Raw genomic sequence first — 17,161 nt, 5'->3', positions numbered from 1 at the left:
AGAGCTCAGCAAGAGCATCCTGTTATGGAGTGTCATCCAGAGGGACCTGGACAAGCTCAGAAGAGAGCCACATGAGAATCTCAGGAGATAAGACAAAGTGTAAAGCCCAAGCTAGATGGAACTCTGACAACATGGTTTAGTGAAAGGTGTCCCTACCTATGGCATAGAACCAGGTGATCTTTAAGGTTCCTTCCAAGCCAAGACACTCTATGTTCACCACTGCTGTTGCAGTGTGGTTTTATTTGGCAGGTTTATTGTTTGCTTTGTGCTTTGGTAGTCCTTTTGGGTTTTTTCCTCCCCCTGTTTTAGAGTGACACAGACCTGCCTCTGTTATTCAATTGAGCCAGGCGGGTCTACCTGTTGTAACAGCTACTTCCCTGGCAAGTTTCAAACCCCTTCCCATGCCACATCCAGTTGTTAACCCCTCCTATCCCAAGCAGTTTTCCTCCCTAGAAATCCTTCACTAGTTTATAGATAGTATTCCCCGCCTTGTGTTCCACCCCCAGCTCTCCTGATTAGTTGAACATTGTATCCTCCCTGGAGACCTGCCCCCCTTTATAAGCTGTTGTTTGCCCCCTGTTCTTTGCCTGGGACCCCAGGACTCAGGAGTTTACCATCAAATAAAGTAACCCAGTGCCACCCCAGGCCTGTGCTGTGGTCCCTTTTGTTCCCCATGCACCTCCAATGGTAGCTGTGATTCTGTGGTGCCCCGAAACAGGGGGACTGTCACCCCCCACCACTGTCACCATCTAGCTGGGATGTGCGACAACTGCCACCTCTATGACACAGGTTACTCATCCCAGCTCTAAGGATGTCACCCAGATTCTGTTCAAATCAATGGAACAGGGCCAAACATCCCACTTTTGGTTGTACAAACAAGGCAATTAACAAAAGTTAATTTAAAACCAAAGTCTTTTGGGTCTGTGGAGCAGCGAAGAAAAAAAAGTACAGCAGTAACCACACAAAATAATAAAGAAGATCAAGAGCCACCTCCTTCTTCTCCTCCAGCAAGCTTAATTAGCATTGTAGTAGTGAAAAGCCACTGACTCCAAAGGAATGCTCATCTTCAAGCAGCCCTAACTACTAAGTCTAAAAAGAAACACTATTTTCTCCTAAGAACTTCGAAAATAATAAAAAAAAAAGAATCTCTAAAACAATCTAGACATTATACTATTCGATACATGTTTGGAAGTATTTTCAGGAAACAAGTGTAAGGTACAGCATAACAGATAATTTTTTTTCCTAGGAATTACTATAATTAATTCTGCAAATGGTAGAAATTAGACTGAGTCAGAAAACTGAGACCCAGTCTTAAAACAGAACTTTGACATAAGTGGAAAACCAAGGATGCTAAACACCAAGGCCATCTGTAGCCATTTTATACCTGTAGAAAATGTTATGTATTAGTCAGTCTTAAAGGAGCAAAGAAAATCAATAGCAGCAGTCAAACTTTCTTGCAAGCTTTCCATTACTTCCTTTACTGACTGGGAGTAAAAGGACCAAAGGACATCAGCGTGGCAACTCACTCCATCCTCCAGGGACCTCCCTGGCAGACAGGGATCAATATGGGGACAGCCAGGATAAGGAATACAGCCAAGCAAGAGCAAAAGTGATGGGGGGAATATCCAGGTGAGAACAGTCCCAGGACCTGGAGCAGTCAGACCAAATCAGAGTAGCTCTGGGGCTCCTCTGACACTCCAAGGAGCAAACATCAGGTGGTGTTAGAATCAGCTGCTTGAAGAGAAGGTTTTATTAACTCCTACTTCAGATATCACACACACTATGAAATTACTTTTCTAACTTGTGACTTACTAACAGAAATTTCATGGATTTGGGGTTGGGGTTTTTTATTGTTTGTTTTTCCTCTTTTGTGCTGTCCATGTGTCCCCCAGAAAGACAGACCACATAACAGAATATGAAGACTATCCAGTTTGTCCTTACAACATTCCAACTACTTCTCCACTGTTTGTAATTAAGCTCATCTCTGTGGAAGACCTCCACAGACTTTCTACAGAAATACTTAGAAGAAAATCTCCTGGGCTCTTCACAGAAGTAAAACTTCTCATAAATTAGGGGAAAAGAAACAGGCAATCCTCCGTGCTAAAAATAATGAAAACACATGTTGTGGGGATTTGAGGGGGGAGGTTAGCAGGAGAAACTGCATTCCCATTTTCAGTGTTTACCATTTGAGCCCTTCTCTGTTGTATCGATTTTGTGTTGCAACAATTTAAAACAAATAGCCCAAAAGGTTGCAAAATAGCGGTCACTCTGGAATCGACTCACAGAATGGAACAGAATGCAAAGTTATTGACCAGTTCTGCACTGTGAGGTGATGCAGCTGCACTGACAGGAAAGGGGCCAAGGGCTCTTGCTCTAGAAGACAGAAATCAACCACTGACTGGAAAACCACAGATCTTAGAAACTAAAGACAGTAAGTAATGGAAACGCCATTTGTAAATAGTATTCTCTGGGGTGTTCAGACAGACATACATGCCTTAGATACATTTTAAAATTAGTTTTGTCTCAGACCTACCAAATCTATCAAAGAGCAATTCAGTTTGAGGTTCCCGGTTAATTTTTTTTCACACAGTAGAGATCATTTGACATATAAGTGTCGACTGACATACTGCGAGATTTTGCTCCCATTTCAAGGAAAATGACCTAGATCGTAGGGATGTTATGTAGGAATGTCCTGCTTCTCCATCTGTAGTCAAAATAATTTCCATTTGCTGTGCTAGTGTGATAAATGCAGGAACACCATACTTACGGTCAGCCCTGGCAATGCTTGGCATTTCTGGACATGTCAGTGATAACTCTCCTTCTGAGCTCTTTAAGTACTCAGCACATCTCTTCCTAATGCTGCTAATGTTCATTTCATTAAGGTAAAAGTAATTATAGTTTTGCATGCTTTACTCTTTACACCCTTATTCACAATTCTAACAGCTAATATGAGGTGCCAAACCACTACTAATTGAAAATTGATTTTAGATTCAATTAAATGGCAAGCCCAGAAGGTAAACGTACATGCACCAGCCTCATCAGTCCCTGGCAAGCAAAAGCTGAATTTCACTGAAACAATCAGCACCTCCAACTGCAACAGTGGCACCTACAGATGATGTCTGCAGAATACACGTAATACTCGTAACTAAAACTTTAGCTTTTAATTGCTAAGGAACAAGAGACACAATTAGGCATTCTCAGGTATTACTTAACATTGTGACAGCAACAATTTGTGATGGTCAATCACTGCTAGACCTAGAAGAGGAGCCCAAACTCATAGTGCCCTACTGCTGTTCAATTTTGCTTTATCTTCTTAGTCTGTGGCAAGACTTAAGAAAGAAACATCTTGACATTTATCTCAATAGTAAGTTTAAGAAAAGTTTGTGGTAAAATTGCATAATTTTCTTTAAAGTTCTTTTCATTTCCAAACCATTTCCTCATCCTCCTTCTTGTCACCGACATGTTTTATGAAAAATCCTTTCCTTAGGATTTTTCCTTCTGAGAAGCTGAGAGGCCTCAGGAACAAACTGTAAACAATTCTTATCTGCTGCTGTGGAATGCAACAGGGGGAATCTGTGATTGGTCTCATCTGGTTGTTTGGAATTAAGGGCCAACCACAGATCACCTGCACAGACTGTCTCGGTGAGAGACAAGCCTTTGTTATTCATTCCTATTCTATTCTTAGCTTAGCCGTCTGATGAAATCCCTTCTTCTATCCTTTTAGTATAGTTTTAATATATTATCTATCATAAAATAATAAATCAAGCTTTCTGATACATGGAGTCAACTTTCTCATCTCTTCCCTCATCCTGGGACCCCTGTGGGCATTACTACACCTTCTCTCTCCTAAGACTGCTGTAAAAATCTGTTGACACATGAAGAATTCCATAGCATAAATAATTTTAAAGGATACAGCTATAAGTTAATTTACTATTTTGATGTATTTGAAATTACACTGTTTGCATAAGGCAAGTGACTCTACAGACATGGCCTTAGAAATGGAACTAAGTCTAGTCTGTTCCTAGATAGATATAATCCATATTAAGGGCCAAGGTTTACATCTCTTGCAGTTGGGTGTAAAAAGTTCTGGCCTGAACAGCACCACTGCACCCGAGGAAGGCTGTTCAAGGCAGTTCACAGTGTCCACACGCTTGTGAGGCCAAGTACAGTCTGTGATGAACATCCCCACAGGGACAGCATTGATCAAGTCAGAATCACAGAAAAGATAAACAGCTTAGACAGCACATGGGTGGCAGGAGCTGGTGGAATGCTCCAAATATGTTAAAATTAGTTTTTATAATCAAAACGATGCAATACTATCCAAAGTAGAGAAAAACTGCAATTCATTCTTTGGTGGTGAAAATCAGACTGGTTTTAATGTCTGAGAGGGGCCAATCTGATTTTTATTTATGCCTCAACATATGTTAGATATGATTTGAAGAATTCCTGTAAAGGCTGTAGATGTCCTGTCAGCCCTGAGCCTGGGGAGGCTTCGTCGGGCAGCCAGCCCAAGCAAAAGAAGCTCCCACGATGGGGCTGTGAGCGACCTCCCCACTCGCCAGTGGGGAGACCCCCGGACGCCCCTGGGAAAAGTGCCCAGGAATCAAACTGTGGAACGAACCGTAGCACAAAAAAGCAGCCAACTGCAATACAAAAAGAGCCAGTTTCATTGGGTACCTTGGAGCGAGCGGGGCCTCGCCTGTAAGGTCCGCTTTATCCTTCTCCCCTCTCCCTCGCCTTTTCCTCCCTGTGGTCCTGCTTCCCTCTTGATCGTTCCCGCACACCAGCTTGCCACCGCGATGACCTCGTGCTCTGCTGCCTCCGCGCTGGAGCGGCTCAGCCGCCCCTCGTGCTTGCCGGCACAGCCGCCACCGCCGCCCGCCCGCAGCCAGCCGAGCCTGCCGTCGCCGCCGTCGTCCGCAGCACGACCCCAGCCTGCTCGTCCCGAGCCGCGACCCCGCCGCCGCTGTTTCGTGCCCTGCCCGCCTCCACCAACAGCCGTAGCACCAGCCCGCAGGGACCGGCCCGTCGCTGCTGCCGCACCCAGCCGTGGCGGCCGCCCCGGTGACCCTGGGTCCTGCAGCTGCTCCAGGAGCGCGCCTGTGGCCAGGGCAGCCTGTTCTCCGCCGATGGAAGGGACACGCAGCCTGCTGCTGTTCGGGAATCGCACCCAGCCCGCCACGGGAGCCACGCAGACTCACCGCAGCTTCTGGCATGCACACTCCCGTCTGCCGAGCTGATGCTGACAGAGCGACAGGGTTCTTGTGGTAACGCTGTCCCTGTCTTCTCTTTCTCTTTCCGTCTCTCTTTTTCCCACTCTATCTGCTCTCTTTTTCTATTCCACTCTAGTAGGAACATTTACCCTTTTTTTACCAATTAACGGTTCTCAGATAAATATAATATTGCTGCACTTTATAATATAAAATTGTTTGCACTTTATTTTCGTCCGAGAAATCTATCAAAAAGAATCCTCCCCGAGTCCCCCTTATATAGCAGAACGGGACAATATCCTTAGCGGATTTCCACAGATTCAAGATTGGAAAAATGTTGACCCTTCCTCTGGAGTCAAGTGATTAACAGTCAAACACTAATTAATATGTTATTCTGTATCTCTTCTATATCTGTTTAAGGGAGAATGCAGCCCACTTTTAAAGGAAAGTGTACTATGCCATTACATGTTCTTTGACAGAACTGCTTTTAACTCCCCATGCCTTAATTATGTTTAGTCACATCAAGAGCATTGAGTAGCCTTTTTGTGAAGGAATGATGGTCACTTATGGCCCAGGGCAAGCTATTGAAAATGCCATAACATCCTTCATACTTTATAGTGTGGAATAGTTAATGAAATGCATTCCCTGGACACAGGAGGGAAGTCTCTGTGCTCCCAGAAGGATATGAGGATAGGTATTCTCATGGTGAGTGACAAATACCACTAACTTCAGGAAGAGAGACTCAAAGTCACCTTTTAATGCTGGCACTAAATATATTGTCACATTGCTGTCTCACACCAGCATCTCCTTTTTCAGATGAGTCACAGAGGAGTTTATTGTGCCCATATTAAGGGACAGTTCAGCCCAAAATGCTCAGTGAACTTCTTTTTCTGAAGGCAAACTCAACACTTGAGTTAATGTCATTTTGAAGCAGACTTTTTTTTTTTTTGTATTGATACTTTCAAAAATGAAAAAATTACAATAATGGGATTGACCTCCTTACAAAAATCACAGCCTAAGTCTGTACTTTTCTCTGCTATCAGTTTTTCAGTTAAATTTCCGTTAGCCACACTTGGTCTTCTGTGTCAGCTATGGTATTACAAGGAAACTAAGCTTATATTGTCTTAAATATTTGCAAGTATGAAATATGATAGGATAACATAGAGGCCTCCCAGTTCTACTTCAAAACATCAAAGGTGCAAGGGCAGGAATTCTGATCAGGCAGGGACAGAACTGAACCAATACAACTGGGACACATTGCAAAAATAACAGAAAACAAGCAAAATAATAACACAAACTTTTAAGGATATACATAATACAAAATTCATATTTGATAAATCCACTGTGCTTTTCTTATTTGTGAAAACACATATCCTGTTCCAGAATTATGCAGACTGCCATTTGTCCCAACATTGGCACTAGCAGGTTTGCAGTTCATTATGCTCCAATGAAAGAAATAGCAAATACATCCATAGAGCCTTAACCACTTTCCTGCTGTAAGGCTATTCTTCCCTTATGTTTAAGTCACAATTGATTCACATTTAATTTACAAATTCACATTTCTGAAAGCAGGTGTGCATTAATAACCTGAGTGTTTGTCTTTGGATCATTTTATGAAGATACTTTATTCCCTAGTCATCTACTTTATGCCCAGAAATGTCTGCTATCTCTCAAAGATGAACCAGAGGGTGGGGTGGGAGCACGGGAACACCGGGCCCAGGCTCTGTTCATTCCCTATCTCCAGTGTGCTCTGGACAGCACACAGCCAGGACATTGCATCTGCACTGTTCCTTTTATTGGATTGGGGCTTTTTGCAAGCTTGAAGCAATATTTTTTTTTTTTTTAACTCTTATCTTTCCCTAGCCTGGAGGCTATACGGGAATCTCCTCAGGAGCTTTTTGCTTTATTCTGGTTTTTTTCCACTGAACTGTTTTAGGCTTGACTTGTTTTTCTCTTTTGGCCCATCCAGGGAGCTGGCAGCACCACCCCAAACCCAAGACCTTGGAAGATCTGAACCAACACAGAAAAAAACCAGTAAAATCCCCCAATTTCGACTGCAGCAAGGAGAAGAACCACACCAGAAATCCAGCAGATTCCCAGCTGCTGTGAACTCTTTTCTCCTCCCCTCACAGAGAGAAAGAAGGGCAGTCACCATATTTTCTTTTTGGCCACATGGCAAGCTGGGAGGTCAGGCGTAAGGTTAATTTTTTTTCCTGTGCTTTGCAGTTATCTTGTTTTGTTAATGTTACAGGTCAGTAATGCAATGGTTGGGTCTCGCAGTTAAGGGATGAATATTGTGTGTATGTTGAGAGAAGTTTTGTTGATGTATAGTTATGTTATTGATGTATAGTTATGAATATGTCTGATTTGTTGTTTCAACATCCTCTGTTCTCCCCATAGTCCCCTTTTTCCCTTTTGTATGGCTGCCAAGAGACAACCCTGGTAGCTGGAACATGTGGAGGGAGGGTGCACACCTGTGGCCCTTGCACGGGGCATTTGGCAGGAGGGCAGGCTGGCTACTAGGAGGCACAGCGTGGCAACATCTGACCTCCAGTCAAGTTGCAAGAAGTCTGCATCAATGGTCAGCAAAGAAGAGTTGACTGGCAGACTTCAGGAGGTTCCAGGGTTGGCTGATGCAACACCAAGAGAATAAAAGGCGGAGAAGCCATTTTGTGGTTTTGTAGGTGAACGCGTGGTGGTTTAGTTCCACGCTCTCAGTGCTGCTCTTTCTCCTTATTCAGTGCTTTTTTTGTATTTTGTTAAGGTTTAATAAACCTTTGAAATTTTAAAGGTGAGCACTGTTTCTCACAGTTAATAAACAGTTTTACTATTTTTTCAATTTCATCCCCTAGCAGCCATTTCTCTCACTAGTAGAAGAAAAGGGCATTATTGAAGCCCTTTCTCTTTAGAGTTCCAGAGCATTTTCTTGTGAAATTTGTCTCCAAAATCAAGACAGTGTTCTCTTCAGATGTGTTCATTTTCCTTACTAACAGAATCAATCCCATAAAAAGGGTTGTTTTCAGTTTCTGAGTAGTTTTCAATTTTAAGATAGATATGTCACAAAGCAGACAAGCTCCACATAGGGGTCAAATCCTGGGCATTGCTGCTTTAAAAACATATATATATACAAGAGAATTCAATGGCTGTTTGTTTAGCAACTAGGTAAATGAGAAAGCCACAAATTTACAAATGGCAAGCAAAGCATTCAATCTGAAAAGCAGATTGTCTCTATCTGCCTGCAAAGGTAGTGCACAGAACACATCACTGGCATAGGCTGCAAGAGAAAATTTCATTTTTTCCCTTTTGTTTTTAGAAAAATAATTGGTGTCCAGAGCAAGGCCCCTAATGTGAATATTTAGAGTCATTGAGTGACATTTTCTCTGGTGACCAGGACCATTCATTTTACCTGAGAACTTATCTGTAACTTTTTTGTAGATTAATGGACTACACTGATGCCCAGTCCTGAATGCTGTCCCATGTAAACAGACACAGACAAATACCCCTCTTACTTTAATCTGGGCTCCACACAAGAGCTGCAAGCTCAGTTTCCTAAGATGAATCCAAAATCTTACATTTAAAGCTCGAGGACTTTTGTTTTTCTAAATAGGCATTTAACAAAAATAACAAATAAGGAATAAAAAATTTTTAAAGAATCAGATATTACAGCTGAATGAACTCAAGCTCCAGCCTACCAAGCCATTATGGGTACAGAGGCTTGGCCATTCTCTCTGTCAGCAAAATTAGAATCCTCGTGTCTGGTACAACAGTAATTTTAAGAAAAAAGACACTCTTGGAAAAATGTTTTCTATAGCAGTTTCTAGAATTAAGAAAAACTTTTAAGTTAAACTTAAAAAGGTCAGTCAGCTAAGCTTCTATTGTATAGACTCTGATACCTCCAGAACATGCCACAAAACACTGCTCTCTAGACAAATTCCCTCTAATTAATTTTCTCTTTTCATTATATCCAAAACCAGACAATCAGTCCAAACTTCTTACTGCAGCCTGTACTTTATATCCCACTCCAGTCACCCATTGAAACAAACTGTAATACCCTGCCCGGTTTCAGGGATTCAGGGAATTACCCATGACATTCCAACTCTGCACAGACGTATGAACAAACCTCACAATGTGAAGGATGACTTATTTGGCATTGTTTTATTTAATCAGAAATTCCTAATGGCCTTGTGAACACTGGAACAACTCCAGTGTGTGGTCTCAACTGCTCCAAAGATGTTCATACATCACTCTGAAATGCTGTTGGGGTCTAGGGGTTTTTTTCTGTTCTTTCCTTGTTACCTGTGGAATTTTGGAATTTTGTTCCCATTGAGTTACTAATAAGCATGATGGCTGAGTGCTTGAGATAGCAGGGAGGGGGAACTCCTTTGGTTTTTGCCAGTTTCTCTGGGGGGCTGGGCGGGGGGGAGAGAGATGCTATGAGAAGGGGGTAGGTAAAAAAGGGGACGGGTTGGGAGCAGCCACACTCGCTCTTCGGCATCAGAGGAGGATGGCCAGGCTGTCGCTTACTGCGGGGAGAATTCACCAGCACCGCTGGAGCTCAGCCCTGAGGGACCGATCACCCTCTGCTCGTGTGCCCCAGGAATCCTGAACTTCACCTCTCCCTGCCCTGATCGGAGCCGGGCCGTCTCTGGCCCGCCCGCGCTGTTGGTTCTGTACTGCTCTGCATCTTCTGCACATCGCAGCCCGCACTCTGCTGCCTGGCCGGCACGTCCCCACAGTTCCAGCTACCACAAAACTGCTGATGTATCTCACCCACCAGCCCAATTTTTGCTCATTCCTGCCGGCTGCGATGGTAACTGTACCAAAGGGGGAGTGACTATAGGCAAGGCGACTGTTACCGGGTCTCTGGTTCTGTTTGTTGTTAATGCCTTAGTTATTGTTGTTTGGTTTTGCCTTGTTATACATACTAGTAAAGAACTGGTATTCCTATTCCCATATCTTTGCCTGAGAACCCCTTAATTTCAAAATTATAATTATCTGGAGGGAGGGAGAGGGTTTCCATTCTCCATTCCGAGGGAGCTTTTCTGCCTTCCCTAGCAGACACCTGTCTTGTAAACCAAGACAAATGCACACCAATACAGAGAGGGAACTGCACACTCTACAGCTCCTTGATGCCTCTTCTCAGGATTAAGATGACTTTTGTTACATTTCAACTATCACACTATGAAATCAAAGCGCACCACCTTTCAATTCTGTGCCTAAAGGGAACTTAGGCTAGGGAGTCTTTTTATAAATGCCATTCTCTCAAACATCTCCCAAATTAAAGAATTAATAAAGAACAGCAACAATTTTTATTGCCCATTTTAAGGTGGTAATTGAGATCTGCTGTGAGATGTAATGTATCTATCCTTCCACAAAACAAACAGTAATAAAAGCTGACACATTGGCCAGAGCTGCACTGGCTCTGTCACTAGGGCTGGTGCCGAGAGTGGGTCACACCCAGGAGCAGAATTACCTGAGGTGCAGCTAGAGCAATTCCTCTACGGCCTTTTGGCTGTCAGTCAGCCTCTGAGGAGGCAAGGACAAGGGAGAGGCCTTTTGCATAGGATAAAAGAGGATTTATCACTCTGTGGAATCTGGGGGCAAAAGACAAAAAGGCAAGGGTGCAGTAACTTAAATATGGGGGAGGTTCAAAGGGAGGGTACAAATTGTCAACTAATCGGGAATATCATGGGGAGGAGTTAAAGGCAGGGTTCACAATATCATTGGCCAATGAGGGAAGTAGCAGGGTGGGGATTGAGTCACCTGGACTAATGGGACGTTAAACTTTAGGGGATTTCCAAAGGGGATTTCCAAGCAGGGTGTTGGTACAAGGTAGGATTGACAGGGAACACACTGGAGCAAGGGGCAGGTATCAAGGTAAATTGACAGTGGGGGTGGGAGGATATAATTTGGACCAAACCATTAACCGGGGCAATAACAACATACCATTAACAAGAAACACACTGCAACAAAAAAACAGCTCCAAGATGTGATGAGAAAAAACACCGCTCCAGAGTAGAATCTATGGAATAAATGTAGGTGTCTGTCAGCACAGGAGGTCCAGAACACAATCCATGAAATGGTATGAAAGATTTTAAGATTGTACTGAGGCTCAACTATCTGAAGGGTATTGTGTTGCGGTGTGAAGCAATATCCTGTCCCAGTTCCTCTCAGGTGTGCCAACCTCTTCCTTCCCCTCCCTCTTGCCCCCTTTCCGAAGTGATGTCCGTCAAGCTCTACATACCAGCAAGGGCATCATGTAATTGGCAGAAGTTTAAAAGATGCTTCTCAGACCTGGGGTCATTGGCCTGTCCAGGTGTCAGTGTCCCCTGAGACCCTCCCCCTCCCACCTGGTTGGTGGCTCACCTATCCATTCCCTCCCCCCTCCCTGTGAGCTTAAAAGGCACTGGAACCATGCGATCGATATTCTGTTGGAGTTGTTACCAAGATTCAGAGCTCTGTGACCCTGCAATAAAATTCTGGATTTAACCCTCCAGCAGAATCTGCTCCCTTTCCTCTTCACTGTCACCTGAACTTTTTCCACTAGAGGTAAACTGAGTTTCTACCATGCCTGGACTCATTCCAAGTGCCTAACCACAACTTCCAGCCAGCCAAAGGTGTCTCTGAAGTGAAACACCACAGCTGCCGCCTTTGGTCCAGAGCAGAGCCAGATGAGCCCAGGCATGTTCCACCCAGCAATATTGGGATTTTATTCCAATAGTAATGGACAAGTAACCTCACATAAAACAAGAGTCCAAAGTGAAGAGACTTTAGAAGACAAACCTCATTCACAGTACCAGGCTGTGTAGTTTTGTCCCATCTCAGCAGAAGACTTGTCTAAAAGCAAATGTCAAGGCAGTAAAATGCCTCTGGAAAGTCTAAATTCCACACATGGAATTCAGAGATTAAAAAAGCTAAAGAGCTTTCTAGGTTGATGGTTATATTAGTGCATTTTACCTGTTTAAAAAATAAATAAACCTGGGGGGTTTTTTTTGGTTTGTTAGGTAGATTTTTGGGCTTTTCTTGGGTTTTGGGTTTATTTGGGGCATTGTTTTTAGGAAAACAGCTTGCCAGTCACAATTTTCTTTTCCATGATGAGCCATTCCATAAAAGCACAATACAAAACTACCAATGAGAGGATAAGTAGAAAAAACTGGATTCACTTCTGTAACCATAAAGACTGTGATAAGACAACTTTAGAGGGGATGAAAGCTAAGGCAAGTTTGAGACCAAAATCAGCTGTGGCAAAAAAGACAATGAAAATTATACTCAACATACACAAACATACACGAAGGCATTACACACAGTTATGACCTATTTGCAAAAGGGGCTGATGATTTTCCACATTCAGCAATCCAGCCACCTCAATCCTGGGAGACAGCAGACTGCCAGAGATGAATAATGTGAAATGGGAAATATTTCAGATAAAGGATTCATTCATCCTGCTCTCAACTTGTGGTATTAAGCTGGAGATAATCTGATGTTAACACCGCTAAGATTTAGACACACCTGTAAAAACTAACAAAGTTTATACCATAAGCTATCACTGGTATAGCAGAGGATGAAAATTGAAAGGAAGTGGGAGAGGAATGCATTTATTCATTCATTTTTCTATGTTCAGATATTCAGACGGAAGTCACCATTAAATATCTGCATCTCACTGTTTTACTGCAGAATGAAAGACTGACAAGAGGACTTGGTCAAGACTGAAAAGGTAATTAACTTGCAGAGCACACACAGCATTGAGGTGGGGAGAATTCAGCAGAGCAATCAGTCCTACAACTCAAAAAGCAGCTGTGGTGTAGTTACTTTTGTCATCACAGAGAGGTATGGACAGAGACATACCTTGACATTTCAGGAGTGGTGAACACTGTTTCCCAGTTCCACCATGTCACACTTGTTCCAAAAGTAATTATATAAAAACATGCAGATGATTATAATTTCATTGCACTCTATACAAGCAAAGAATCAGTTTCACAAGAATCACCACACTGAGTTCCAAGTTAAACTACTTTGAATCCATGATTTGCTGTACACAGAGGAGACTACACAAGGATGCCAATTCTGTTTCTTGCATGTAGCAAAGCCATTTAGATGTCTGCTTCTGAACAGGTCTGACAAGATGCAGCATAGGATCTCTTCAAAGGCACTTGTCAGCAGGGACACAAGGAGGTGTTGAAAACAGCAAGAAGCTGAAAGTAAGGAAAAGAAGCACAGGAGGAGAGGGATCATTGATTGATGTAGGCTGGGATTAGGCAAGGCTGGCTGTTGAAGGTGATAAAGCAGAGTGAAGAAGCCAGCACAGAGAAATCTCTGCACAGTAGCAAAAGGGAAGAGTAAGTCAGCTGCAGAAAGCTCTCCATCATTTCCCTTGTCCCTTGTCTTCCCTGTCTGCTCTTCTCTGCAAACCAATAGGGAATGGTGACAAATCTACTCTTATTGCAGAATTAATGGTCACCAACAAGAGAAAAACAAAAGAGGAAAATGAATTTTAAAAGGTGATCTTTCTGGCAAAGCTGAGCCGTGCAGCACTGCAGGATATGTAGCCCTTTCCAGAAATCAGGAGGTGTAGGAAATCCATGGCAGTCTCACAGTGACAGGGCCAGGGAGTGCACTGACTGCTGCAGGTAATGAAAGCAGGCAGTCATTCATGAGTTCCTGGAGACACATTAAATAGTATGACCCAATTATTTTCCTTCCTAGTTCAGGGAGGAAATTTTAGTGGGGTTCCTTAAGGACACAAGGCTCTTAAGATCCCAGTCTTTGGCAAAGGTCTCTGGACCTGGCCAGCCAGAATTACCATTGCATTCCTAAAGCACAATAAAAAGAGCAGCTGGAGCTGGGCAAGGTGTGCTCTAAAAGCAAGAGGGGATGTTCACCCACCCAGCAATTATCACTGAACCCCTGGTCCTATCTGGGTTTACTGTGGTCTGAGTGCAGAAAACAGGGCAGAACAACCAAGAGCTTATCAGCTCTATTCAAGGGTTATCAGCTCTAGTCCTCAAGGAATGCCTTGGATTTACTGGAAAATTCTGTTAACACACATGCAACATATGCCAGTGCTCATTCCATTGAAGATATCACTGAGAAGCTGAACACTTAAATCAGAAGCAGAGAGTAGAATTGAAAGGCCTGTAATCCACATTTCCCACATTATTACTGGAGTTATGGAAAAACAGGCAACTGAAGGTACATACTCCAGTCTTCCTGTTCTGAGGTGGATGTGCAGGATGTAGGACTAGGTATCTTTTTTGCAGTGCATCAGCAGATTCATACAAGGAATACTCCACTACAAATAGAAGACAAGCTTTGGTGAACCCATGCCTATGAGAAGTTGCTTTATTTTTAAGGGGAACACCAGAGCTGCCAAAAACATTGTTCTGTTTCTCATACAAAGGATTTGGTACTTTTAAATTGCTAATTAGGTCTTTCACTGACCTCCTCTTTTGAACTGACATCCTTGTACTGCTCGACCTTGGGGTAAGTGCCCATATGCTCAGCTTCATAGAAAACTTTAAAGGCAATCATTCCTAGAACTGGCTGTGAGCACATCAAAATGGAAAACACAGTTAACAGAGAAATGCTTTTAAAGGGGTAAGAGAAACAAAACAATTTAAATGAAGGAAGCAAAAAGAGGAGTACTTAAAATGCCCTTCTGTACTACAACTGTTTATTTTATCTGAAAACAAAGTAACATTTGCCAGATAACTCAAGTGCTTCAATAGATGCCTCTGATAATTACCCTGTGGTCCCTGTGTGGCAGAGAAAGCTGTGAACACTGCATAGGATGCTCTTTTACAATCAGTTCATTTCTATAAAAATAGAACAAATTCCCGATTTGTAAGAAGGAAATGTACTATCAGAAATGTGGCTTAAAAGGATGGAACAGCTGATGCTATGAAATCTGCATGAGCTAATGTGCTTATTTCCAGAGTAGTGCTATTATAACCATGATGCAAAATCTTGTTCTAGACTATAGCCTTTTTATGGAAATAATGTATTCTGATGTTAACTCAGCCCAGCTTGGGCCCATCCATTTCCCCCAGTAATTTAGACATAAAGGGTTTGTCAACATGGACTTACCTGGAGTACCACTCATACAGAATTCCACTCTCAAATATTCCTAATCTTCCAAGGCAATTTTTCTCTAATGTCTGGGGAGGGTTTAACAATTATGATTTTCCCTGTACACGATTTACTCTTCTGGGATCAGGCAAACTGAGTGAAATGATGAGGAAAGGCAGTTCCACTGGAATGCATTTCTTGGATTCTCTTTTGCTCATTTTTCAAAACATCTAACACCTGAAACACTAAGTTAATTATGGTTTTAATATATTCTTTGTTAAGAACTTTCAATTTAAAAATGCTTCAAATTCAGACATCTACTTGAAATGCAAAAAATTATAATTTGGCTATCATCACTACTGACAGTACTATTTATGATACTCCCCTAGATGTTGAGACAAGACTTTGCCTCCAGCTTCAGTCAGAGCCTTGCACATTATTTCTACTTTCCCTTTCATTTATATATGGAGCCTGGCTTCTGTGAGGGGTGTCCAAGTATGGAGAGCTTGACTTCCCAAAGATTATCCAAGAAGCTGGGGATGTAATTGGGGTCTCTAAAGTCCTGAGCTGTTAGCATAATGACAGCATTGCCCATTTACAGGAAGCTACAGGTACAGCTTCAGTGTCTGCAGTTTTATTCCTGGGGAATAGAAACAATAGGCAAAAGAAGACAGAGCCCAGGTAAGAATCAGTACAAGAGGCAAGAGGTGGGCACAGGTGAGTTTTATGGGCAGTAGACATTGAAAAGGTGGCTATGGACAGCATTGATATCTTTGATGTTAAATAAATGTGATTTAAACATAAAAATTGGTCCACAACACTGGATACCTACAGTGGCTGAAAGAAATTGCTCTGAGCTGAGAGTGCAAATCTTGCAATCCCTTAGCAGGACTGACCTCCCAGGGCAGCCTTTCCCTGCCTCTGCTACCTCTTACCCTGGGCCATGAAGAAGCTCCTGAACCATGAAAGAAGCCAGGACTGTCAAAGTAAAGACCTGTCACTTACACAAATCACTATTGCACCTGCCCAGGGTCTCCTACTCTGGGGGTTAATTGCATTAAATAATGTTGCATAATAAGAAAATATAATAATATAATAATAATTAAAACCCAAACCAACAAAACTTTGATTTCCCAAGGCATTTAAAGCACCTAACTCTTGGCAATTCCAGTTTACATTAATGGGAACTGTGCATGTTCATTCTTTTGAGAGCACTTTGAGAGTGTCAGAACAAATCAATGGAATCAAAATGCTCTTTCTACAAAATGTAAATAATTTTCAAAGACCAAAGAAGGGAGAAGCTATTGATAGTATGTCCTGCATTTCTCATTCTTCATCTGTAGGTAGAACCAAGCTCTTTCCCAGCAGCATGTCCCTTTCTTCAAAGAGGGAAAGTTTGTCACAGTCACTAAAATTAGTGCCCAGAAGCCTCCTTTACCCAATTACTTCATGTAACTGCAATTACATGTTAGCCCAGCATGGTGGAAGTTTAGCTGGATGCCTGGACTCTCAAAAGAAAAGTTATTGTCTTGAAAAAAATAAAATTTGAAAGGAAAATCAAGCACTCTACTGTCTCCTGATTTTCAACTCTACAAGGAATAAGATGAGGACAGAGCTCACAAAGTGAAAAACTTGAGACAAAATTCTTACCCAGACACTGAAAAAAGCTGAGCTGAAGAAGAAGGCATAAATGTTGATGGCACAGTTCCTCATACAGGCAAGAAGTCTGTGACATTATTGTCACATGCAATTTCCCAAATCGTGAAGATAAAGCTGGCTGGGGAAGAGCAACCCTGCTCAAAAGGGAAGGAGGGAACTGTGACCCCACAGAAGCAGTTCTGGACTTCACAGTCAGGCTGGAGGGAGGGATGGGTTATAAGTTTCCC

At 42.6% G+C, this 17,161-nt stretch overlaps 1 protein-coding gene across 4 annotated transcripts in view; it reads right to left on the bottom strand.

Annotated features, from left to right (window-relative positions):
* Positions 1-5,216, bottom strand: part of LOC132336690 (uncharacterized) — a 137,595-nt gene extending 132,379 nt beyond the window's left edge. For all 4 annotated transcript variants that reach the window (XR_009488922.1, XR_009488923.1, XM_059864460.1 and 1 more), the window contains exon 1: positions 4,678-5,216. Coding sequence is in view for 2 of the 4 variants with exons in the window: in XM_059864460.1 (XP_059720443.1) it covers positions 4,678-5,216 (539 nt within the window). In the remaining 2 variants the exon portion in view is untranslated. The remainder of the gene's footprint in view (positions 1-4,677) is intronic.
* Positions 5,217-17,161: the final 11,945 nt, after the last annotated feature.

This window comes from Haemorhous mexicanus, chromosome 20, assembly GCF_027477595.1.
Source record: "Haemorhous mexicanus isolate bHaeMex1 chromosome 20, bHaeMex1.pri, whole genome shotgun sequence".
Taxonomy (NCBI): domain Eukaryota; kingdom Metazoa; phylum Chordata; class Aves; order Passeriformes; family Fringillidae; genus Haemorhous; species Haemorhous mexicanus.
The sequence above is the reverse complement of the archived record's forward strand: the minus strand, read 5'-3'. Positions and strand labels throughout refer to the sequence as shown.